The sequence below is a fragment of the Lithobates pipiens genome, unplaced genomic scaffold (genome assembly GCF_037356315.1).
Source record: "Lithobates pipiens isolate NorthernLeopardFrog02 unplaced genomic scaffold, aLitPip1_a1.2 Scaffold_25, whole genome shotgun sequence".
Classification (NCBI taxonomy): Eukaryota; Metazoa; Chordata; class Amphibia; order Anura; family Ranidae; genus Lithobates; species Lithobates pipiens.
In genome coordinates this window covers 170,439,483-170,465,988 of record NW_027507787.1, presented here as the reverse complement: position 1 = coordinate 170,465,988, position 26,506 = coordinate 170,439,483, and the positions used below count along the sequence as shown (strand labels likewise).

The following is a 26,506-nucleotide window of genomic DNA, read 5'->3' as shown; positions in this document are numbered from 1 at the left end:
GGAGAAAAAAAAATCCATCGCTTTTCTGCTGACAGGACAGAGTTCTGCCTTGTTTATGCTCTTGTTCCCCTAACAAGCCATTACACAAAACTAGTTGGGTGGAGCCACGAACTTGCGACGTATTTCACGACTGCTGATGCCGGCTCCATGCAGTTTGAGTGCTTTATATTGTACTGAATCAGGTGAATACCTTGGTGTTTTTAACAATAGATGTATACTAGCAGTAAGCAATTAGTAACAATGTGCCCAAATTACTACATAAAGTGCCATGTGCTTAAAAATGGCAGTTGTAATCAAATATGCTCTGTGCCCAAATTACAAAAAAAGTGCTGTGTGCTTATTAGTAATAGGAAATTAGGAATAACGTACTACAATGAAAATGACATTTTTTGGATAAAGTGCCAAGTGCTTGATAATCAAATATGTACCGTACTTAATCTGGGTGGGAAGTTAGAGCGCATCATCTATATTCTTTCAATCATTTACAGTGTCGGATCACTTATATGATTGCAGCTTAATTCAGTATTTTCTCAGCCCTTTGAGTTTCTACATCCATTTTTGCGCTTTAGTATTTCGTACCACATAATATACTAGCAGTATTCATGCTATGTACGATCTATGCTACTTTTCCCTCTATGGCGGCTGTCTGAGTTGGATCAGAAGTTGTGGTGTTGGTATTGGGTGAATATCATAGGTTGAAACCCAGTGCACCATACTGATCCCATATGGAGGCACCCGGAGGGGTCCATTATTCCTCATGTGCATTTGATCTCTGTAATTGGGTATCACAATCTGTTAAAGAGGAAGTAAACCCTGATGGTTTTACTTGCTTTGTCTCCCTGCAAAGGTAAAGCATAATGGGCTACTATGCATCGCACAGTAGCCCATTATGTGTCACTTATCTGACACAGGAGCCAGCGATGTCACAGCTGTCCCCTGTTGCACGGATCGTCCATTTTCCGGGTATCGCTGCTCTGGCCACTCACAGCGTCAAAGCAGCGATGACGTCACTCCTGCGCATGGGAGCCGCCACTAACGGCATATCGCCGTTAGCAGTGGCATACTCAGTGCACCTACGCGCTGCTGTCTATGGCGCATGGGCTGCAGCTGGAAGTGGTTAAACAAAAAAGCATTTCTGCACTGAAGTGTAAGGAGAGATAATTTTCTTCCGCCAGCGATTCCCTGCACTGCAAGAGAGGCTGTTCAGCCACTTGTTTTTACAGGTTGCAGAAAGGGAGGTCCCCCCCTCCCACCACCCTCCGATGCTTTTACCGGCTCCCCAGTGCGATCGGCAAATTGGAGAGGAAATCCACCAGTGGCGAAAGTTCACCATAGAAAAAAACGTGGGCCAGATGGTCCCCAGCAGTCTCTGAAAACACTGCAATGTACTCAGCTGGACAGCAGAGAATGTTTTTTTTTTTAAATTTCCTTGTAATAGAACTAAAAGCGATTTAAAAAAATAAATCTAAAAACGGTTTAAAGTGCCCCTGCATGTAGAAGCGAATGCATGCATACATCACACCCACATATGTAAACAACGTTCAAACCACACATGTGAGGTATGGCTGCGAACATTAGAGCAAGAACAACAATTCTATCACAAGACCTCCAACTCTGAACAGGTAACCTGTAAAAACTTTTAAAGAGTTGCCTACCGAGATTTTTTAAGTACCGAAGTTTGGCACCATTCCACCAGTGTGCACAATTTTAGTGTGCAACATGTTGGGTATCCATTTACGCGTCATAACATCTTTCACATTATACAAAAATAATTTCAAATTCAAAGTCGCCCGACTCTCGTCCGACACTGAAGCCGCCCTGTACAGTACGGCTTGCAAAACTTCTGTATAGAAGTCAATGCAAGCAGCTCCGAAGTTGCCAAGTAGTACAGGAACTTTTTTTCTAAGTCAGAGCGACTTGAGTCGCTTCTATTAGACTGGTTCCATTGTACTGAATGGAGTGTGACTTGTCAAGCTGACAAGTCATCTGACAGGTCGCCCCTGTGTGAACCGGAATTTAGCGTTTTGTTTTTTTTAATTCATGAAAGTTTTTCCCCAAAAAAGGACGCATTTGAAAAACTGCTGCACAAATACTGTGTGACATAAAAAGTTGCAACGACCATAATTTTATTCCCTACGGTCTCTCAGGGTCCCCAGGTACACTTACTAGTAACGGTGTTTCTAGGAAGTCCTCCAGGACAGTACCCTAAGATGACTGGTCCCACCTGACAGGAAACACAGAGTTTAAAGCCCCCACACCCCTCCCTGTGCTCCTCAGTTGTGAAAAAGTATTGACCCACACCAGTGCATGAGTGTGAAACACCTCAAAACTCCATACAAAACCAACATACTAAAAATAGCAGGTGGGAAGTAGGCCTGACGTCCTGGGAGACTTCCTAGAAACACTGTTACTGGTAAGTATGACTAGTCATTTTCTCAAGTCATCTTCCAGGACAGCACCCTGAGAAAAGAGCAAGTAGCTCAGGCTGGGACAACAGCTTGTAGGACCTTCCTACCAAATGCCAGATCCTGCGGAGACAGCCACTCCGCCCTGTAATCTCAGGAAGGTACTCTGGCTTGTCCATATAGCTGCTCTACATATATGCTCCACCGATGCTTCGACCCTTTCTGCCCAAGAGGTCACCAGGGACAGAGTGGAATGTGCTTTGAGGTCACTCGTAGCTGCCCTATCAGCCTGATAGGCTAAAGAAATAGTCTGACTGATCCATCTTGCTATGGATGCCCTAGACGCTTGCTGACTCTTCTGGCCAGAAAAATGAATAAATGGCTGGACCCTCTAAACTCTTACTTTAAATAAGCCAGACAATGTCTGACATCTAAACAATGAAAAGAACTTTCTCTTTGAGGATTCTTTCAGGTTCCTTCCACTCCCTCAGGTTGATATCCTTGAGGGCCTGTGGGAGGTCCTGAAAACTTTGGCCTGGGCCTTAACCAAGCCTCTATACATTCTGTCCTGAGCAGACACCTGGGCTGCAGTTTCCTGTATTTCCTCTGACGCATATACTGCCCTAAGGAGGCACGCAATGTCATCGGCCGAAAAGATGTCTGCCGGGTCTGGAGTCCTTCCTCCTGTCTACTAAGCTCTCATCAGAATAACTGGTCAGGAGCCTAATTTTCCTCCTCAATCATGAGACAGAAGAGATCTCAGGGGTTCCGGATGCCTTCTACTGCACTCTGCCCTGTTAGAGGAGGAACCATCTCTGCTAGTGTGGGGTTCCGGCTCTCTAGATTTAATGGATGCTTGGAAGGCCTTAAGAGTTGAGAGCATCTCCGTCTATGGAGAGAAAGTCCCTCATGACCTGAGACGTTTCTTTCCCCGCTAACTTGTGAATACATTTGTAACAAAAGGGCTTAGAATGGTCCTGGGGTAGCTTATCACAGTACCCACATCTTTTAGAGTGGGAAGGAGTCTTTATAAAACGTCTAGCAACCCCCTGGGCAGTGATGTCCTCTCCCGTAAAAAACAAACAAGGTTGTTTACAATAACCGCAAAGCTGTGTCCCACAGGGGTAAGAGTCGGGGCCCCCTCCCCAACCATAACCCCTGCCAGCTAGGCCAACTCGCCCCCTGTGATCTTCTCTATAGCTGTAGCCAATGATGGCCTCTCCTCTTGCTCCATCCGCCACACCGCTTGCATCCTCAAGTGGGTAGGTATTGACCAGACAGGCGAGAGTAGGGTGTGGACGCCTATACCTCTGCTCTTGGATGAAAAACTCAGCCGCCATTTTCTAGAAGCCCAGAAGCGTCGCAGCAATACAATTTCCAGTGCTGGAGAGGAAGCCACCTCATTCCTTTTCCAAACACTGGATAGATGGCGCTGGGCACTCAATCCTCTGTAGGAGAAGTGCCGACCATTTCCTCACTGCCAGCCACCCGCGCGAGCCAGCAGGAGCCTTCAGGAGTTGAGAACACCATGAGAGCCACCGCTGTAGATTCTGGCTTTCGCCATGGGAAGAAAAAAAATCTGACTGCCAGCTCCCCTATTGACTGGACCCCCATTCAAACAAGGGGGAGGGAGCAGGAAAGTGGTCCCTTAAGTTCTGGGCACTCCACTGTACCAAGGGTCCTTCAGTACTCAGGGGAGCACTTCCAAATCTGCTGCCCCCTGAGAGAAGGGGAGACTCCACAGGAAGTAAAGGTATACTACCAGACCCAAAAACTTTGAGCTTGTGGTCCGGCTCCCAGGAGGGAGACCACCATCCCCAGGCCTCCAGTCTCTCAGAAAAAGAAAAAAAAAAGGTTTCGCTATGGGGAAACAATCAAGAACTGAGGAGCACTGGGAGGGGCAGGGGTTTTAACCTCTGTTGATTGTGTTTCCTGTCAGGTGGGACCAGTCATCTCTCAGGATGCAGTCCTGGAAGACAACTTGAGAAAAAACAATGTTTGGGGGTTCTGAGTAATTTTTAGCTGTAGCCAGGAGCTGGCTATTGTGCCTGCAAGTCAGGGACAGTATGCAGTGCTGTCAATGTGGAACTGTCTCCCTCTAGTGTTGGCTTAGACTCCATATGTAATTTCCAGACAGACAAACGAGAGCAGAGAAAAGCATCGTAGGATGTGTAGTGCAGAGTGTTGGGGTTTGAATTCCTGCAGGACTGGCCCGAACTACAACCAACAGATTGCTGAAGAGTAAAGAACAGACTGCTGGGAGAGAATATAAAGGCTGGCTTAGCCTAGATCGCTCTCTTGGGATGTCGGCCTGGATCTACCAGCAGGAGCTCTGTGCCAGTGAGGTGCAGCCGAATCACAGCCTGCATAGGAGGGAGCCATACAGCTGCATCCAGAGGGACATCTGTGGACAGCATCACTTCCTAGCTGCACCGGTCCGGTAGTTGATCCAGATCCTTCAGCATTACCTGCACTTCAGATCCAGGTAGGCCGTGGCACGGTGTGATTGGCAAATCAGACTCCATTCCCTGAGCCTGAAATCATCATCATTGCCAGCAATTTCTGTGGTGATCGGTGAGCAGGCACTTGCCCATTTAAACCCATAAAAATATAGGCAAAGATCATGATATCTGACACTTTTAGTCCCACAGGAAGCAAGTTCTATGTCACCAATAGACTCTGTATGCAGACATCTGAGCTTTGCTCACATCCCTGTCATCTGTGACTCTCGGATACAATACTATCGAAGCAACATATATGGTGACCATGTGCTTGTAGGTTATACAGGAAAAGCTTGCAATTAAAGGAGTTGATTACTTACCAGCTGAATTTGTTCTGTTCTACTACAAAAGGAATATTTAATTTGTGCTAGCTGAAGAATTGCTGGATTTCACAGAGTTACCATTAACTCCTTTTTGTTCTTTCATCATCCCAAGTGACTAGTGTTATTTAGCAAAAGGGGTCTGCTCATTCCTCTGCAACTCTGAAGGAGCCAGCCAACCTAAATACAACAGTTTATTAAATGTCTGTCAGTTGTTTGATGTCAAGTGCCTGTGGGCTGTGGAGATAGAACTATGTCAGACCACTCCCCTCTACTATGCGCCAGTCCCCTGCTGCCTGTTCACATTGGCCTCAAGGATCAAATAGGATTGTATTTGCACTGTTTCTTTGCATTTATTTTGTAACGCTGAGTAGAAGTTTTGAAATTGCACAATCACATTGCATACTAGTGATGTGTTATTTCTAACAAGTTATTTTTATGACATAGTCTTAGGTTTTTCTTTCACATGTGCCACTTTTGCCTCAGTAAACACATCTAAATAGTTTCACCTGTATTATGCAAGTTCATTGTTTTTGGTGACCAATACAAAAAAAAAAATAAATAAAATAAAATAAAAAGTCTGAACCCAGAGTGTCAGAGGTCTTGCAGAGTCAGGGCAACCAGTGGGGTATAGATTCTACCAGCAGCCCTCACAAGGCTGGCGCTACATATCAAAAATTTTTACAGGAGAGGAGTGACAGAATTTTCTTGGTATAGAAGCGGTTAAATAAAAGCGGTCTGTCCTGTGCATCTTCCGGGTGACAATGGTCATCCATTGGGCGGTACCTGCTGATCAGCATCTGCTGTGTCTAATCACAGCCGGGTCATCAGCCACATGCACACGCACTCCCGTGCACAGAAGTGCTGAATCATGTACCTAGTGTACAGGCTGCAATTGGTTAAAACGGTTGTAAAGGCCAAAGCTTTTTTACTTTGACAAATTCTCCAATTCAAGTATGTATTCTTAACTCAAAATATCCCTTCTATTGCTCTCAGCCTTATTTGTCTGCTTTGACCAACTTCCATTTAGAGGGTGGCTACATTCATTCTCCATGGTCCCACTGTATGCAAGAACATAGCCAACCTCATACTCCCTCTTGAGGGCTATGAGACGTGAAGTCTGCATATGGCTGTAACGAACATGCACCGCTTGTTAAAGTGGGTGTAAATCCGCGGACTTTTTTTACACCTGTAAGGGAAAAGGCATAATGAGCTAGTATGCACTGCAATACTAGCTCATTATGAAATACTTACCTTAGAACAAGGTGCCGGCATCTCACTCGGTCCACTCCGAGGGTGCCGACATGTCCTCTCAGAGTGTCTTCCGGGTATCTGTTCGTCACTCCCGCATGGGTTTTCTTCCCGGCAGGGTCTGGAGTCTGCCGGACTTTCAGCCGAGAATCCCTGGTGCGCATGCGCTGCTGAAATCAGTGGCTCATTGCAAGGGGGGGGGATCTCTTAAATTGTACAGGTTTATTCTTTTTACCTACAGGTAAGCCTTATTATAGGCTTACCTGTAGGTCAAAGTTAAACATTTGGCTATACAACCACTTTAAAAAAAGGAGAGGTTCAGGAGCTCACTGGGGATGTGACAAGAAGTCAGATAGACCAAGTGAGAAAGTTTAATACATATAGATTACAGGGCCATTAAACCTAAGTGGTTGTAAAGGCTGAAGGTTTAATGCATGAAGACAACTAAAACCCTTCTCTATGCAGCAGCCCATCCAATACTTACCTGAGCCCCATTGCGATCCAGTGATATGCATGACAGTCTCTGGGGACTCACTCCACATTGGCTCCCGCTGCTGTCAATCAAGCCAGTAAGCCAATGAGGTGAAAGAAGGGACGGGGCTTGCTCCGGTGGCACTTGGCAGGAGGGAGGGCCCTGGAGCACCACTGGGGAACATGGGAAGAGGGGGTGGGGTCCAGGCTGATCTGTGCAAAACCATTTCACAGAGGCAATTCTAAAGATGGAAAAAAAAAAAGTATAAATATAATATATATATATATATATATATATATATATATATATATATATATATATATATATATATATATATATATATATATATATATATATATATATATATATATATATATAATTTGGGAATTTTGTTTACTTTCAATAATGGTAAAATGGGACAAAGAGGGTGTTCCAATCAGACAGCAAGACTAACTGGTGCTCTAATCCATAAAGTTTTGTTTTTAGTTATTAAACTCTATACAGCTCCTTATTACAGAAGAGACCGGCAACGCAGTATGTGGCATGCATAACGCAGCACACTCAGGCTATAAATCTTGTATTCCCGATGTGGCTACTAAGGAATACATTTAAATGTATGTTTTCAAGCCTGGAAATCAAATTCAGTGGACCCCAGCACAGTCCATATAGTCACCCTTTCTTTGCCATTTTCTCATACTTACACAGCAGAGACATTGAAGCTCAGAGTCTCTTGCAAAACAGAGATCGAACTTGGGGCTTCCACTGTCACACTGAACCTGGGTGGCACTGAAAGGCACATGCAAACTGAATTAACATTTTTACCAATACAAAGACTGTTAAATTATATTTGTCATAGATTTCTCAGATTTGTAATAATTCTAAAGCCAATAGTTTTTTGGGATAGACTAAGGAATGGATACAAGATTATAGTAATGGAATAGCCATGTTAGGTCAATGTTGTCACAGGCATCCTGCCTGAGAATAGTGCATCATGGAGGATGGGGAATAGTGCCTCATTAATGGCATCAGTGGGAGAAATGGTGTCCCAAGGGCCGGACAGAGGCGAGCAAAGGGCAGCCTCTGGCCCCTGGGGCCAGTTTGGAGACCACTTCTCTAGAGCAGTGATCTGAAGTGATCTACACAGATGACTTATGAATTGTCTAGTAGCAATTGCCTCTGATATGAAGCCGTTGGAACTGGGCGGGACACTTGCAATAGATGGGGCTCTACATAATGATCCTTTAAAGCAGCTTCCATAGGAACCAATCTGAGGAGACCCTCACAGCCATTACCAGATCATGGCAGTCCCCTCATATTAGTCTGCCAGCTGCCCTTCTGGGATTAACCAAAGGGAAACCTGAGGCTTGCCAGTTTCTCTTCACAAGTACAAACCCAAGGACACAGAGGCCAGGCTCTCTCCAGAAATCTTAAAAGACCCCCATAGGCAACTGTATTGTATAATGGTTACCATATTGTTCTACTGTAAAATATTGTGACAAGGAATAACTGGATTCTCGCTCAGCAATGTAACTGTAGTAACCAGGAGGAGCATCTTTGATTAACTCGAAATCCAATGTCAACACCCCACGCTGTGTTTCTTGTTGCTTCCATTGCTTGATCCTGGTCCTTGAAGGATCCTAAAGCAGGAATAAATGTTACCAAGATTAGGAGCATCAAGACTTTTTCCATGATGTAGCCAATTAGTGCATACATGTATAATAGCTTGTACCACTTTACTGGACAGCAGACACATAGCACCCTCTGCTTAGGTTGGTGCTAGAGGTGAGATTTCAAGAGATCAGGTAAATTTAGGCAGGCCTAGCTATAAGCTAGGCCTGTTTTGATCTGTGTGGGCTGGGAGTGGCTCAGAAGAGGCTGGTGACTCAAACAGCATCACTCCACTGTCACCTCACTTTTCCTTCTAGAGGATTCTAGAAGAAAGGTGGGGAAGAGGTAGAGCTATCTGGGCTGTGAAGGAGATCTGACCAATCCCAAACTAGGATTAGCAGGGGGCAGGCCTCCTTGATATACCCAGGGTCAGTCCACCTGGGGGGGGGGGGGGAATATTGTTGGGTGGAAGAACTAAGGATGGAGTACTAGGCCGTTGGGGCCTTTGGGGGGATGGAGGAGGTGACCTTGGACCTGGGACTCGGGTGCAGGACGGATCCCTTCCGGAACACATGAAGGATCTGCACATGAGGCACAGAGCAGAGTTAGGACAGTGGGAGCTAGTACTGCCAGGCAAGTCTTCAGGAGGGAACCACCAGTTTGTGCAGCCAGGAGGGCTGGTGAGTGGCGTGTGCCATCAGGAGTACTGGAGAGGCATGCCAGGGAGGACTGAGAGGAAACAGAGCCGAGTGTGGAGCCAGTGAGGATTACAATGTTACAGGCAGTAAAGTTGGGCATCTGCAGCCAGGAGTGCTGCCAAGGCCTGTAGAGGACTTACTAGGAGCAGTAGTCCACCTTAGGACAGCTATCACTAAAGACTTTCTAACCTATTTGTGCTACATTAAAAAGACCTGCGGTACCTGCCTGCAAATGGCAATTTCCAGGGCCTGACTGAGTCAGTGTTGGGCCTAAGCATGAGCTAGCTGTACCTGGAAGTGAAGAATTGTGCAAGAGAGGGAGAGAAACAGTCAGCAAGCATCCTGCTGGAGGAGGAGACTGGAGCTGTAAAGCGTATACAATGGTCCCAACTGATTAAAATACAATCAGCCAATTGTTTGTTCTGGGTATCCCATATATTCCCATCCCTATCCAAGTTCAAATCCCTCTAAAAATACAAAAACAAGCACATGGACTGTTTGTCTCCAAGGTGATTGAGAAATGAATGCCAGCAGGATAGCAGATGGGCCACAACTTTCAGCAGGCCCTACAGAGGTACCGCCACACACACGCCAAGCAAGTATGAATGACAGCATTCAAACATGTACCTTTAAAAAAGTCAGTAATAGCAGCTCCCATATGTCTATCTTGAGTTCCTGAAAAGTTGCCTTTTTAGAAGACTCACCAAAAACCTTATTCAAGTTTAAGTTCTAGTTCTTAAAGAGTCACATGACCTGGCCTTTGACATTTTTAAAGTAACAGTTTTGATGTGCAGGTACCCTGTAGTGACCAAGTATATATTGGTAGAATGCGATAGAAATTCAACTTTTATAGCTTTCACCAGGGCAAGAGGTACACTTACAATGGAGACAAATGTTATGGTGTCAACTGTCTAAGAGCAAAGACAGTCTTTGCAGGACAAAGTTAAAATTATGAATACACTTTAATCCCCATTCTCGAGCACCAGTCCCTGCTCCTGTCAGGGCTGGCTTAGCCCTTCCTCCTCTGGGCTGGCCGCTCAGCTGTCAGCTAATTGCCAGCTCTCTTCTCTCCACAGTTACCAGCTGTTCCCGATTATGCTTGTTTGACCTGCCTATTTAAAGACTTCCAGCTCACTTCTCCTCTGCCTGCGCGTTGGTCACATCACTAGATACCATCTCCTGCTGTTTGTTTCAAGACTGGCTTGCTGACATCCCCTCCTGGCTCCTTATCCTGCTTGCAGTTGCTCTCCTTGGATCCCTGACCTCAGGCCTGGCTGATTACCCGATCTGGTTACTGGACTCTGGCTATGCTTGACTACGCTTTTTCCATCTACCTTTTTATTTTTATTAACAAACAAGTGATTTAATTGTACTTCTGTCTCAGTCTGATTCATGGTTTCTGACAGCTCCTGTCTTTCAGCTACAAATGACAAGGACTTTATTCTATTTCAGTTATAGAAATAAAAGTATGCATATGCCATACCTGTTGGCCCAAATGTGGAAGCGAACAGCCACTATAGTAGTTGCCGCTATTACATAGATCACCCCTGTCTTCTGAATCAAATACCGAATGGCTGCCCTACTGCATAGCAACTACTAGGGGTCGCAAGAGTGCCATTTACAGAATGCCTTTTATTCTTCTCACGAACTGGACAGGAAGAGTGGGGGGCAGTGACATGATCTCCATCTCATCCATAGAACACTTTGCTTGAATTTTGCCTTTGGGAGAAGTCAAAACAAGGAAATTATGTGGCCCATAACCCAATTCCAGCTGACAGTTTCTCACTTGCATCTGAATAAAGAGCAGCTATAATCTGGTTCTTGTGGGACAAAATTTTTCTTTCTTCCTCCACTCTAAGCAAAAAGGAAAGATTTAATGGCTACATTTCTTACCTGCAGGTAAATTGTGGGGAACTGTAAAAAGAAAACAGTAAAAAAAAATTACATAAATATATTTTGGGCTTATTGCAATATAAACATGTTGAATAAAATGGGCTTTGCAGGTGGAATTTGTTTGTCTTTTGGACTGAATAGCCTTCAGTTCTATTAGAGAAGAATCACATTACATTCCTCAGTTCCCAATGGGACAAAGTACATACAGTATGTTGTCCCATCTTTCTGGGTGCCCTCATTACCATCTATGATAAATAAAAGGCAGGGTACACCCACCCCCCGACACATGGTTGTCCGACACTGCAGCTAGCAAGGAAATGGCTGCTTTGATAGCAATCATCTTATCTCCGGCTCCCAGAGTTTGCCCAGGCCAAGCACTGGCAAGAGGAATGCAGAGGGCAGTGAGGCACATCAGCTTCCCATTCCTCAAGCTGGATTTTTACAAACATTGGGAGTCCAAGACAGGAACCACAAAGCAGCCATTTCTTTGCTAGCACCAGTGTAGATGGATGTGTACCAAGAGGGGATGCCATGCCATACACAGTTCACGTGAAAGGACACCCAGGATTATGGAACAATACACTACATATCCTGTGTCCCATCAGGAACTCCATAGTAATAATTCCTTCAATCCTTGACTGACCTGTAGATTTTTTTCAAAACTTTTACTGTCCCTACACAATAGCCCAATTGAAAAAACTGATAGTAAAGTAAACTGAAATTCTGCCAGGCAGAATTTCAGAAGTAAGGTTTCTAGATTAGTCACTCACCTTTTGAGTCACAGGTTTAAGTTGAGAGTTCAGGCAGACAATGCGACAAAATACTGCAAGAAAGAAACAAACTATATATTATAGGAGGAGTTCTTGAGAATCGTGTCATACATGGGGGTGCTTCCTGCAAGCACAGGGTGAAAGAAGCATGGGCATAAAGCAAGAGCTAGGGGAGTGGAAGCATGCACAGGGGGGTCCAGGCACAGTGGTAAAAGGTGGGGCGGTGGAGTAGGGTAGCCTTGATAGTGAGAAGTGGGCAAGGGCATGCAGGAACCAAAGTACTGTAATTCCGGTCCTCGGCACTTGAGTAACTCCCAAACAGAGCCTATGGTCCTCCCCCCAGGCACCACCTGAGCCCACATGGGACACTTGCACTTGTTTGGGATTCACATACTGCTCTTCTAAAGCAGTTTCTAGATGATCAAATCTGACACCACCAATGACCTCTTCAGCTCACAGGGGTTACCTCAAACATTCCCAACTCCTGTTTTGAGATTGGCAAAGGGAACTTGCAGCAACTGGTGCCCAAAGTTTCTCCCCCCCCCCCCCCATGCTTTTTTGCGCCATATTTTTTATTTGGAAGGTGGGAAGGGCCTCATTAAAGCAGGGCTTGCTTAAAAAGGTAAACTTTCAAAAAAAGTCCCTTGTAACAAGCTGGAACTCTCACTAGACCCTGCTGTATGCAAGTGGTTCAGTGCTCTGTAAATAAGTTATGATTGTACGAGGTCCAGCCATATAGAATTAATGTGTCAGTCCCAATAAGGTGCCCATTTTTAAACTCAACATGGTGGCACAGCCTGTGAAACCTTAACATTCAAATAACCAGTTGTCAGCTCACCCTTGTTGCCCGGCTGATAAATGGGTTTGTCCATCTGGAAGATGCAGTTGTTTTTGGAGGGTGTAATGACTACTGTCTTGCGCTCCAGGACTTTGGTTTCTTCTCCTTTTGCAGAAAGCAGTAGGGTTACTGCTACGGCGTTAAGTACAATTGGAATCTGAAAAAGAAAAAAGAAAAAAAAAAAAAGTTTTAAGAGTTCAACTAAAGTTAGATTTGTTTCTTTAAAATAACCTTTACAATTCTATGTGAAGCAGAACCCTTACATCAATACGTTTATGCTGAACATTTCACAGCGCATTCCAGTTGCTATAAAGGGTGTGGTGTAGACAAAAGCTTATGTAGGGATGTACACAGTTTGGATGGTTGATGACATTCGAGGAAAAAGAAAATCCATTACAAATAAAAGATTCTGTAAAGTAGGACAGTGCCCACTGTCCAATATTGACAATGGGTCATGAGATGCAACAGTCTACAGCAGAAATCCTCAAACTACGGCCTTCCAGCTGTTACGAAAAATACACATCCCATGAGGCATTGTAAAACTGGCATTCACAGACATGACTAGGCAAGATGGGAATTGTAGTTCCTGAACAACTGGAGGGCCATAGTTTGAAGACCCATGGTCTACAGAGAAAACCCCCATATAAGTAAATGGACACATTTTTAACAGCAGCTCTCTCCACACCTTTGAGGCCCCATACACACCTGCACGATTCCATAATCGTGGCAAAACTTGGGGCACGTTTGCAATGTCATTATTTCTTAAGGCCACTCCAAACATGGTGCAGTTTTGCCGCAGTTGTCGAGTAACAAAACACTCTAAAACTGCAGCAAAAATTGCAACGCCAAGATTTGGTACATGAGCCTCTTTGGAGTAGAGTTACTAAATTGCCTTACTGGTTTCATGACTTATGTATTGGTCCTGTGGAATATTTGCGATGTACATGCATTTATATACACAATATTTTGCCTGCACATGATATAATGAGAATAAAATATACACATACACACACGGTTGATTTTCATGTGTAGTGCGTTCTTTCCATCATGTATATCGATTAGCATCTTAATGTTTCCCCTTATCCTTGAACAGTTTTTAACCACTTTCAGACTGGACCAATTTGCTGGTCAAAGACCAGACCACTTTTTGCGATTCGGCACTGCGTCGCTTTAACTGACAATTGCGCGGTCGTGCGACGTGGCTCCCAAACAAAATTGACGTCCTTTTTTTCCCACAAATAGAGCTCTCTTTTGGTGGTATTTGATCACCCCTGTGGTTTTTATTTTTTGCGCTATACACAAAAATAGAGCGACAATTTTGAAAAAAAACGCATTATTTTTTACTTTTTGTTATAATAAATATCCCCCAAAAATATATAAAAAAAAACTTTTTTCCCTCAGTTTAGGCCGATACGTATTCTTCTACATATTTTTGGTTAAAAAAAAAAATCGCAATAAGTGATTATTGATTGGTTTGCGCAAAAGTTATAGCGTTTACAAAATAGGGATAGTTTTATAGCATTTTTATTAATAATTTTTTATTATTTTTTTTTTACTAGTAATGGCGGCGATCTGCGATTTTTATTGTGACTGCAACATTGTCGGGGACCCATTGGACATATTTGACACATTTTTGGGACCATTGTCATTTATACAGTAATCTGCTATATAAATGCAGTGATTCCTGTGTAATTGACACTGGCAGTGAAAGGGTTAACCAGCGGGTGGCAGTGTAGGGGTTAAGTGTTCCTAGGGGTGTGTTACTAACTGTGGGGGGGTTGGGCTTTCATTTAGTGTACACTGATCTCTGCTCCAATCACATGGAGCAGAGATCAGCGTCACTAGTTGCTAGGCAGAATGGAAAAATGTTTATACAGCATTTCCTCCATTCGGCCGCTCTGTGAGACGATCGCGGGGATGCCCGCGGCGATCGAGTCCGCGGGTCCCGCGACCAGACTCACGGGGGACCCGACCAGCGCGGGAGCGCGCCGGCGGCGGCGCGCTCCCGATGGCAGGGCGGCATAGAATATTGGACGTACATGTACGCCAATATGCCTGCCCGTGCCATTCTGTCGACGTACATCGTCGTGCGCTGGTCGGGAAGTGGTTAAAAAGTCTTTAATAAGTATTAAATCTTTAAGTATTAAATCACACAATGCCCTGTACACAAGGTCGGACATTCAGACGACAAAATCCACAGGATTTTTTCAAACGGATTTTGGCCCAAACTGGTCTTGCATACACACGGTCGCACAAAGTTGTCGGAAAATCCGATCATTCAGAACAAGGTGACATAAAACATACGATGGGACTATAAAGAGGACAGTAGCCAATAGCTTTTGTCTCTTAATTTATTCTGAGCATGCGTGGCACTTTGTGCATTGGAACTGTATACACACGATCGGAATTTAAACGTTCGGATTTTGTTGTCAGAAAATTTTAGAACCAGACCATAAACTGTCGGAAATTCTGACAGGAAGAGTCCGATGGAGCCCACACACACACGATTGAATTTTCCGACAACACAGTCCAACCGTGTGTACAGGGCAAAAGACTTCATGTGTGTATATATTAAATATATATTTTCTATTTTTGGTTTTTAATACATTTCTTGTTTACATTGTCCAATTTTTGTTTTGACTATTTTGTGATCAGATATTTTAACATTTAAGAAATGGTTTTGTGTCAGTGAAGTTGTGTTAATTGCTCTTTAACCACTTGAGATCTGCGCTATAGCCGAAGCGTGGACTTGCATTGCCGGGACTACATCTATTGACGTAGTCCCGTACATGAGCGGCCTGCAGGCCCCCTGAAGGGTGCACGTGGCACGCTCTGATCAGCAAGTCTGAGACTTGCTGGATCAGAGATAGCAGTAAGGGGCAGATAGAGCAAGGAGGAAAAAAAAAAAAAAAGCTAATCACCGGGTGGCAGTGAGGGACATCAGTCCTGATCACTGCGAGCTGCGGCCAGCTCCTCAGTGCCCACATGTGCCCTCTACAAGCCACCTAGCAGTAGGCAGTGCCGCCTACCAGTGGCCACCAGCGCCACCTGAAAGTGCCCACAATCAGTGCCTCCCTATCAGTGCCACCTTATCTATGCCTATTAGTGCAGCCTATCAGTGCCCACCAGTGCCGCCTCATCACAATTATCAATGAAGCAGAAAAGTTACCCGTTTGCAAAATTTTATAACTATTAAAAATTATATATTTTTTTCTTCTAAATTTTCCATCTTTGTTTAGCAAAAAATAAAAACCCCAGCTGTGATTAAATACCACTAAAAGAAAGCTCTATTTGTGGGGATAAAGAAAATGATAAAAATTTAATTTGGGTACAGTGTTGTATGACCGCACAATTGTCATTCAGTGTTCAATTCAAGTGTATCAGTGCTGAAAATTGGTCTAGGCAGGAGGTGGGGGGGGGGGGGGGGGTTAAGTGTCCAGTAAGCAAGTGTTAGGCGCTTGATTTGATATACACCTTTAAGACCCCTTTCACACTGGGGCGTTTTTCAGGCGCTTTAGCGTTAAAAAAGCGATTGAAAGAAGCCTCACCTGCAGTCCCAATGTGAAAGCCTAAGTGCTTTAACACCCCTTTCACACCAGGGCGTTTTGCAGGCGCTATAGCATTAGAAATAGCGCCTGCAATCCACCCTAAAGAAGCTGCACCATTGTGTGTAGTGTGAAAGCCCGAGGGCTTTCACACTACAGCGGTGCACTGGCAGGATGTCAGAAAAAAGTCCTGCCAGCAGCTTCTTTGGAGCGGTGAAGGAGCGGTGTGTTTACCGCTCCTCCACCGCTGCTCCCCATTGAAATCAATGGGGCAGCGCTGTAATACTGCCAGCAAAACGCGCTATTGCGGCGTATTGCCGTTGGTTTTAACCCTTTTGCGCCCGCTAGCGGGGGTAAAAGCTCCCCGCTAGTGGCCGAAATGCTCCGCAAATAGCGGTGTTTTACCGACGCCGCAATGGGCGGTGTGATGTGAAAGCGATGTAAGAGCCCTTTCACAATGACAGCGCCTGAAAAACGCTTGTAAAGCGCCGCTTAAACTAGCAGCGCTTTACCAGCTTTTTTAGGGCGTTATTGGGGCACTTTTAACCCCTGCTAGTGGCCAAATAAAGGTTTAAAAGCGCCCACAAAACGCTGCTGCCAATAGCACTTTTTAAGCATTTTACAGGCGCTTCCCATTGATTTCAATGGGAAGGGGCGCTTTAGGAGCGTTGTATTCACCGCTCCAAAAGCGCTGCAAGGAAGCTGCTTGCAGGACTTTTTTTGACGCCCTGCCAGCGCCTCGGTGTGAAACCACTTGGGCTTTCACATTGGGATTGCAGTTGCAGCTTCTTTCAGGCGCTTTACAGGTACTTTTTTTAAAGCTAAAGCGCCTGAAAAACGCTCCAGTGAGAAAGGGATCTCAGTGTGAAAGCACTCGGGCTTTTACATTGGGGTTGCAGTTGCAGCTTCTTTCAAGCGCTTTACATGCGATTTTTTTAACGCTAAAGCGCCCGAAAAACGCCCCAGTGTGAAAGGGGTCTAATGCTTGTATTGTGATCATTTCAATTGTTGTGAACAAGCAAGGTTCTTATCGTGTGAAACGCGGCAACTGATCATCATTGCAATTTTGTTTGACAAAATGAAAGAAATTTCTACAGCATCTTTTGGATTCAAGTGTGCAATCAATCTTTTCTTCTCTTGATATTGCCTACAGTGATGAGCCAGGAATAGCACCTTGGATCGGGAGTGTCCAGTTTTTGCCTGAAGCAGTGTGTGCACCCTTGTTTTTTTATGTATTGGTCCTATGTGGGATTAGATGTCCGCTACTAAGGCATGCAGCATCTCATTGGCTAGTGCATAGTACGGTTTCCTAGGACCCCCAATGTCTCCGTTCCTATCCTACTAGGAGTGCGACAGGCTATGCAGTAGCTTTGAATGGTTTGGCGTGTTTGGGATCCCAGAGATGTGCATTTTAACAGACATTGTCTTTTAATCCTTTGCAGTTGCCTATTGTAATTGTTCTTTCAAATTTTGTAATTTTTGAATAAAGCATTTGAGTATATCGCTGACAGTTCCCACTTCTCTTGAGGTACGGACCTCTGTTGGGACTTTCCTTGTCCCTAACCCCCACCCCACAATTTTTTTTAAAACAGTCTACAGAGAAAAAAACCCACATGAGTATATGGACAAATTGTAGCAGCAACTCCTTCACACCTACGATGCCCCATACACACCTGCACAATTCCAGAATCACGGCAAAACTTGGGGAGCTTTTGCGATGCCATTATATCCTAATGCCACCCCAAACATGCTAAAATTGTGCCAAAAATTGCAACGCCAAGATTTGGCACACAAGCCTCTTTGAAGTGGGGGAAGGCCCATTTGAATGAATGGTGCTACTCCAAAGATGCTCTGCAAAAAAAGCAAAAGGATGAGGTGCAACAGCTGTCCCTGCGCTCAGGTGTGAATGGCACCTTAGTCAAAATATATGATGTTAACACATCCCAATTTTAATCCCCTTAGTGCCTGCAACAGTAAAAACACAAAAAATCATTCAAATTGTGTGAGGAAGTAATTCTGATGAATGTTGAGAGCTGTTCTTACAAAAAAACTTGGCAAGTAGTATCAAACATCTGCATGTAAAAAATAAAATTAGGAAGGCCAAGTCCTACAAGAGTAATCAATTGGACCTAAAAAAGGTATGGTATTACTCCTTTTCCCCTGGTTGGCTTACACATTGTTAAAATTATTGGGACGCCTGCCTTTATAGGCACATGAACTTTAATAGCATCCCAGTCTTAATCGGTAGGGTTCAATATGGAGTTGGCCCACCTTTTGCAGCTATAACAGCTTTGACTCTTCTGGGAAAGTGGTCCACAAGGTTTAGGAGTGTCTATGGGAATCTTTGACCATTCTTCCAGAAGGGCATTTGGTCAGGTCAGGCACTGATTTGGACGAGTTGCAAGAAATTTTGAACAATTTCCAGCTCCCAACTTTGTGGGGACATGACTGCCTACACCAGTGCACAAAGCAAGGTCCATGAAAACATGGATGAGCGAGTTTGGGTTGGAGGAACTTGACTGACCTGCACAGAGTCCTGACTTCAACCCGATAGAACACCTTTGGGATGAATTAGAATGGAGACAGAGCCAGGCCTTTTTGTCCATATCAGTGCTTGATCTCACAGATGCGCTTCTGGAAGAATGTTCAAATATTCCCATAGACACTTCTAAACCTTATGGACAGCCTTCCAAGAAGAGTTGAAGCTGTAATAGCTGCAAAAGGTGGGCAAACTCAATCTTGAACCCTATGGGCTAAGGCTGGGATGCCATTAAAGTTAATGTGCGTGTAAAAGGCAGGCATCCCAATACTTTTGCCAATATAGTGTATGTGTGGTTTGACCCAAGGACTAGATTGTTGGGGCTTGCCACCCTGTGCCCACTGGTAGTCATTGTTCTCAGTGCTACTAAATGAGATTGTCTTCATGATATGAAACATTGTTTAGAGTAGAATAGTAAGGATTACTCCATTTTAAATGGTTCTTCTAGACACATTTTACAATTTGGTACCGTTCCTTTTTAAAGAAAATGGATAGCATATACCACATGTGTCAAAACACAAGGCATATAGGCTACTGAGCCATTACAGGTGGCCCTTGCACCTCTCCTGCAGCTGTGACACCCTCTTGTCTCAGCAGTTAACAGCAAAAGGGAAGATAGAACTCCACCAGATCACACACTTCTCCACGTTGAAGATTTGATGGAGTACCAATGCTGCTAATCTTGCCTTATTAAAAGCAATCCTTTTGCAAGGTCTCAGTCAAAATCTTACCTTGTATTCAACACACTGGAAGTATGTTGGAGAGGAGACATCTTCTGCAATAATTGATGTGTTCTGTCCATCATTCTGTAGTATCAGACTTACATCCAATTTCTCTTTGTTGCCCACTATGTTCACGCAGACCTTTCCAGTCTCGCCACTTCTCAAGGAGGCAGGTGAGCTCAGGACATATTGGCTACAAAACACAATAGGAAAAAATTTTTAGTAAGAATACAGTTCTATTGCAATAAGGGTTATTGCTAACAGCAATTTGTGGAATATGCCATCCTATGCAGCAAATAACCGTTTGGAAATCTTAATGAACCATAGGTGTGCGCCTGGGCCCACCCTAATCTCCCTGCATTGGGCAGATTCCCCTGTTTAGACCACTGATATTTCACCAAAGCACCCTAACGAGGCTCCCAAAACAAACTAAATAAAATTGTAGGAAGTGAAAATCGACTGACACCATCCACTGCCCTACTGACATTGTCCATTGTTATAGTGACACACAATGCTCACGTCCATCTGACCAAAGAGGGCAAGGGGCATTATACATGTAATCCTTTATTTTAATCAGTATAAAGTCTTATTTTATTAGTCAAATCAATTTGTAAAAACATTTTTTCCTTCAGAAAAAAAGCAAAGGGAAGAAGGGATAGATAGATTTCATTTAGCTAGATCTCACTGCAGACTGTTCCTGCTGTACTGTTTCTAATCGACTTCAGGCAGTTGATTCAGTTAACTGCAGTGTACTAAAAGGGTAAGCAGGCTCTGTCTACAGCCAACAGTGCTGGCCGTGGACACAGTGCATCCTCAGCATGTGGCCGTGGGTCACACTTGTCCTTTTTTCGCCAGCTGGCCACAACATACAGAAGAGTTGGTAGAGTGGATGACCAAGCTGTCAGCCTCCTCATCCTCTGTCACCCAGGCTCAGGGTACTTGGCCAATGTAGCTGCCAAAGCGGCCTCTTCCATCAGCTCAATGTCAGTCACTCCTTCCCTAGCCCTACCATCGAGCCCTGAGGAGTCCCCGAACTGTTCACAGTGTAGGGTACATGCTGCAGGAGGATCCACAGCATTTAGGAGGAGGATCCGCAGCGTTTAGGAGGCTCAGTGTTGAGGAGAAGGAGGAGAAACCTCCAAAGAGGCAGGATGCCCTCCAGGGGCCAGATTAAGGGCAGGCAACCGACTGCATTACACTGCAGAGCTGGGCGCTGCCGACTGCACACGTTTTTCCAAAAGTTCTTGTGTAGGTCTTTGAGACGCGTGCAGCAGATAACACCATTGTTTGCAACATATGTCTGAAGCACATCAAGCGTAGCCAAAACAGCAGCCACTTGGGCACCACATGCTTGACCAGACATATGTCAAGCTCCAATGCAGTTCGTTGGCAATAGTACTTAAAAGACGCACAAAACAAGGCAGACCTCTCCTTGCTCCTCATCAGCTGGGATGTCCAACCCCACTATAACTTCAGTCCTCAGAGACCTGCACAGAGGAATGAAGGTGTAGAATTAGGTGTCCCAATCACTTCTGGGCAATCTGCTAGCGGTACACCAACATCCGATTGTAGCAGGCAAATTTCCCTATCTCAGTTGCTAAACCGGGGGAAAAAAATTTGGTTCCAGCTATCCACATGTGGCTGAATGCTAGTTTCTCTAAATTGTTTCTCTAAATTGCTAGCACTCCAACTGTTGCCTTTTCCGCTGGTAGAGACTGCCCCCTGGGCTGACTGATGGGGACCCTAACCTACCAAAGTGGTGTCTCTAATGGCCATTGTGATTGTAGAGGGACTAAGATGGTACTTGGATGTAAAAGGGACTCTGATGTAAGGGGTTACCCAGATAGGGAAACTGATCTTATGGGCATCTTTCATAGGGCTCCCAGACCTAAGGTGGGTTTCTAACTGGGACCCTAATGTAAGTGAAGTGGATGTAAAGAAGCACCTAGTATCTAGTAAATATGGGTTTGAAAAGACGTTTTTAGGGTAGCAACAAATAAAATCAAGTCAATGCACCTCAAGAGAACATACTTTTCTCCCCCCCCCCACCCCAACAGAAGGCAGCATGTGCAGGAGAAGAAGAGTGTGGAGGACACAGAGGGCAGCATGGACAGGACAGAAGGTGTGAAGGCAGACAGCATGTGCAGAAGAGTGCAAAGGGTATGATAGAGGGCAGTATGTGCAGGAGAGGAGTACAGAGGAGATGACAGTGGTCGGTATTTACAGGAAAAGAGCGTATGACAATGGGCAGTAAGAGTGCATGGGGCATTACAGTGGACAGTATATGCAGGAGGAGTGAGGAGCATTGGACAGCAGCCAATATGAAGGAAAGGAATGTGACCTGGGGCAGTATGTACAGGAGAGGAGTGTAAAGGTTATGGCAGGGTGATTAGGTAAGGAAAGGAGAGCAGAGGGTATAATTGATGACAGTATGTAAAGAAGGGTAGTTTTGGGGGGGGGTATTACGTAAGAAGATTGCTTAGACGCATGATGCAAGTCAGCAAATATCTACACTGTAGTAGCCAGCCTCAAACTGCAACACAGCACACAATGTAATGCAAATAAAAAAAAAAGCTTAGAGATGAATGTTGGGAAACTTCAGTCCATCAGCCACAAGAAGCTAGACCTGCAGAACAAGAAGCCTGGGTGGGGAGGATTTTGGGAGGAAAAACAGCCAACAGCTTGGGCCGGGACTGATAATAACAGGAACAGAATTAGCAAGAGCCTCAGGATTAGTGTAATACACCGACAGAGTGCAGCCATCATTCAGCATGAGCAAGAGTCCTCAGTTTCTGTAGACCTTGCCAGGTATGGATAATAAACATACTCAATTACATAGATATGACAGTTACAGAGCTATACTGAGAATTGCCAAGATCCATCGTCCTACCATGAAAGGTTAGCTAAAGTGCCCCAGTAACTATTTTTGTGCTACCATTTACATGCAAGTGACATGATTTCATTCCTGAGTCGGATTGGTTACTGCACCAACATCAACTGAAATTTTTCATCTTTATTTAAGGTACTTATATAGCGATGTCAATTTACGCAGAGCTTTACATATACATTGTACATTCACATCAATTGATTTTGTAATCCTTGGTGGGATCATTATTAATAACACATGTACATAAGTATTCGGCCTTTGCCATGACACGCAAAAATTGAGCTCAGGTGCATCCTGTTTATACTGATCATCCTTGAGATGTTTCTACAACTTGATTGGGTATGATTTGGAAATGCACACACACCTGTCTATATAAAGGTCCCACAGTTAGGCTGGGTTCACACTGCTGCAGTGACGAGATCGGATGTGATTCGCACTGCACTGCAAATCACATCCGATCTCTGTGCGATGCAAGTTCAGCCATACAGATAGTATGGCTGAATTCGCATCGCATCCGGCCCAAACTCGCACAGGACCCTTTTTTGGCCCGCAGCAGATTTGGATCGCATGGGTGTTCACACCATGCAGTCCGATAACTGTCCAAGTTTGCAGATCGCACTGCGATATGTGAACTGATCCGGGGGTGTCATTAACTTTTCACTGACACTCCCAGCAGTTCGCATAGGGCAGTGTGAACTGCCGCCGGGAGGCATGCGATGCGGGAACCTGCAGCGGATTCGCAGCATTCCGCATCGCAGCAGTGTGAACCCAGCCTTAGACCCGATTCACACCTATGCAGGTTGCATATTCCAGGTGCATTTTGCGTTTTTCAATACACATTTTTGATCCATTGAAGTCTAAACCAGAAAAAAGTCCCAGGCCCTTTCCAGAAAGGCACCGATGTGAACTACATGCATAGGAAACCATATTAAATGGACTGCAGTGCATTTTCAGTTTTGCAGAAACAGGTGTGAACCAGTCCTAACAGTGCATGTTATAGCACAAGCCAAGTCATGAACTCCAAGGAATTGGCTGTAGACCTCCGAGACAGGATTATAGCTATACACAAATCTGGGGAAAGGTACATAAAAACGTCTGCAGCATTAAAGGTCCCAATGAGCACAGTGGTCTCAATCATCCATAAATTAAAGAAGTTTGGAACCACCAAGACTCAGAGGGCTGCCCAGCCAAACCGAGCGATTGGGTGAGAAGGGCCTTAGTCAGGGAGGTGACCCAAGAACCCAGATGGTCACTGACAGCTTCAGGGTTTCTCTGTGGACAGAGGAGAACCTTCCAGAAGAACCACCATCTCTTCAGCACTCCACTAATAAGGCCTGTATGGTAGCGTGGCCAGACTGAAGCCACTCAGTAAAAGGCACATAACAGCCCACCTAGAATTTGCCCAAAAGGCACCTGAAGGACTCAAAGAAAAAACAAAATTCCCTGGTCTGATGAAACAAAGATTGGACACTTTGGCCTAAATGGCAAGCATCATGTCTGAAGGAAACCAGACAGCTTATCACATGGCCAATATCATAAATAGCATTGTGGTGACAGCCTCATGGCTTGGAGATTTTTAGCGGCAGGAAATGGGAGGCTAGTCAGGATCGAGCAAGAGATGAATGCAGCAATGTACTGTATAGAGATATCCTTGATGAAACCCTGCTCCTGAGAGCTCTGGACCTCAGACTGGTGTGAAGGTTCATCTTCCAAAAGGTCAATGACCCCAAGCACACAGCCAAAATAAGGGAATGGCTATGGTACAACTCTGAATGTCTGAGTGGCCCAGCCAGAGCCCAGACTTGAACCCGATTGAACATTTCTGGAGAGATCTGAAAATGGCTGTGCACCAACACTCCCCATCCAACCTGATTGCGTTTGAGAGGCTCTGCATAGAAAAATAGGAGAAACTGACCAAAAATAAGTGTGCCAAGCTTGTAGCATAGTCAAAAAGACTGGAGACTAATTGGTGCCAGGAGGTGCTTCAACAAAGTATTGAGATAATGCTGTGAATACTTGTGTACATGGGATTTTTTTTTCCATAAATTTGCAAAGATTTCCAACTTCTTTCACATTGTCATTATGGGGTATTGTTGGTAGAATTTTGAGGAAAATAGTAAGAATAATAATTTAATCCACTTTGGAATAAGGCTGTAACATAACAAAATGTGGAAAAGTGAAGTGCTGTGAATACTTTACGGATGCACGGTAATATCAGATTATGTATTTAAACTTCCTACAAGGAAGTGATTACAAGATCATGACTGTAGCTATGATCTTAGCAGTATAGTCTGTTTTCTGGTGCTCCAAATGGAGTAATCCTTAGGGGTATAGTCTGTGGCTGTAATAGCTGGATGGTGAAGCATCCATAGGTTGGGTGGTTGGAAAAGAAAGGGGTATTAAAGCGGGAGGTCCGCCGTTTTTTTTTTTTTTTTTTTAAAAGCCAGCAGCTACAAATACTGCAGCTGCTGACTTTTAAAATAAGGGCACTTACCTGCCCAGCGCGCCCGCGATGTCGGCACCCGAAGCCGATCTCTCGATCGTCTCTCCGGTGCTGCCACCGCCATCTTGGCTATGGGAATCAGAAAGTGGAGCCTTTCGGCTTCATTTCCCGGTTCCCTACTGCGCATGCGCGAGTCGCGCAATAAGGGTGGTCCCGCTGTCTCTGGGATCCCTGTGTTTCCCAGCAGGCAGCGGGGGACTTTCGGAAAGGGGCGTAGATTCTGCAGAATCTACGCCCCTTTCCGCAGATAGCTATGCCGGAAGTGGGTGCAGATACCTGTACTGTACAGCAGGGCTCGACAAAACCCGGGCGCCAGGTCGCATTTGCGACTAGAATTAGCGACCTGGGGCATCACAGCTGGGGGCATCCTGTCACCGTGCACACCCCCCCCAGCGTGATCGCGTCGGGCCGCGCCACCGGTAATTGAGCCCCCGGCTTTGAGGCCTTCTACGATCCTATGGTTCCTTCTGGAATCTGGTGCCCTCTTGTGGTGGCTGTTGGAATTACAACCAGCAATGCTAATAGGCTGGCAGGGGAAGCTCCATCTCCTTCCCTCAGAACCCTAAACTATATATATATATATATATATATATATATATATATATATATATATTATTCTAACACCCTAGAGAATAAAATGGTGGTCGTTGCAATACTGTCTGTCACACCGTATTTGCACAGCGGACTTACAAGCGCACTTTTTTGGGGAAAATGTATTTAATAACAAAAAAAATAAAACAGTAAAGCCCAATTTTTTTTTTATATTGGGAAAGATAATGTTACGTCGAGTAAATCGATATCCAACATGACATACTTCAAAATTGCGCCCGCTCATGCAATGGCGACTAACTTTTACCCTTAAAAATCTCCATAGGCGATGTTTAAAAAAATTCTACAGGTTGCACGTTTTAAGTTACAGAGGAGGTCTGGAGCTAGAATTATTGCTCTCACTCTACCGATCGCAGCGATACCTCACATGTGTGGTTTGAACACTGCTTTCATATATGCGTTCGCTTCTGCACGCAAGCTTGGCGGGACAGGGCGCGTTTAAAATATATATTTTTTTCTTATTTTAACTTTTATTTTTTTCACTGTTCTTTAAAAAAAAAAAAAAAAAAAAAAAAGTGTGTCACTTTTATTCCTATTACGGTACAAGGAATGTAAAAATCCCTTGTAATAGAAAAAAGCATGACAGGTCCTCTTGTATACGAGATATGGGGTCAGAGAGACCTCACATCTCATATTTACACTAAAATGCAATTTAAAAAAAAATTCTAATTTGAAAAAAATAAAAAGTCCCTCTAAGAGCTATGGGCAATGACTTGGAGACAGGTGGGGGGCTGGGGGCTATCTTCCCCTCACTAGTCTCCATGTCAGGCAAGGGACAGGTCCAGATCGCTGTCACAGACCTGGCTCCTAACTTTTTTAACCTTGTCAACCCCTGCTGTACAGGTACCTGCACCCCCCCCCTGAAAGGTGCCAATTGTGGCGCCAGAGGGGGGGGAGGATTCCAATGAGTGGAAAGGTCCACTTTAGGGTGGACCTCCGCTTTAA

At 44.7% G+C, this 26,506-nt stretch overlaps 1 protein-coding gene across 1 annotated transcript in view; it reads right to left on the bottom strand.

Annotated features, from left to right (window-relative positions):
* Window positions 1-26,506, bottom strand: part of LOC143929796 (ovostatin-like) — a 201,808-nt gene that overhangs the window by 157,535 nt on the left and 17,767 nt on the right. The window contains exons 2-7 of the mRNA XM_077453773.1: window positions 19,572-19,755; window positions 12,757-12,913; window positions 11,919-11,971; window positions 11,149-11,169; window positions 8,418-8,586; window positions 7,651-7,735 (exon numbers count right to left, since the gene is read on the bottom strand). Of these exons, the coding sequence (XP_077309899.1) occupies window positions 7,651-7,735; window positions 8,418-8,586; window positions 11,149-11,169; window positions 11,919-11,971; window positions 12,757-12,913; window positions 19,572-19,755 (669 nt within the window). The remainder of the gene's footprint in view (window positions 1-7,650; window positions 7,736-8,417; window positions 8,587-11,148; window positions 11,170-11,918; window positions 11,972-12,756; window positions 12,914-19,571; window positions 19,756-26,506) is intronic.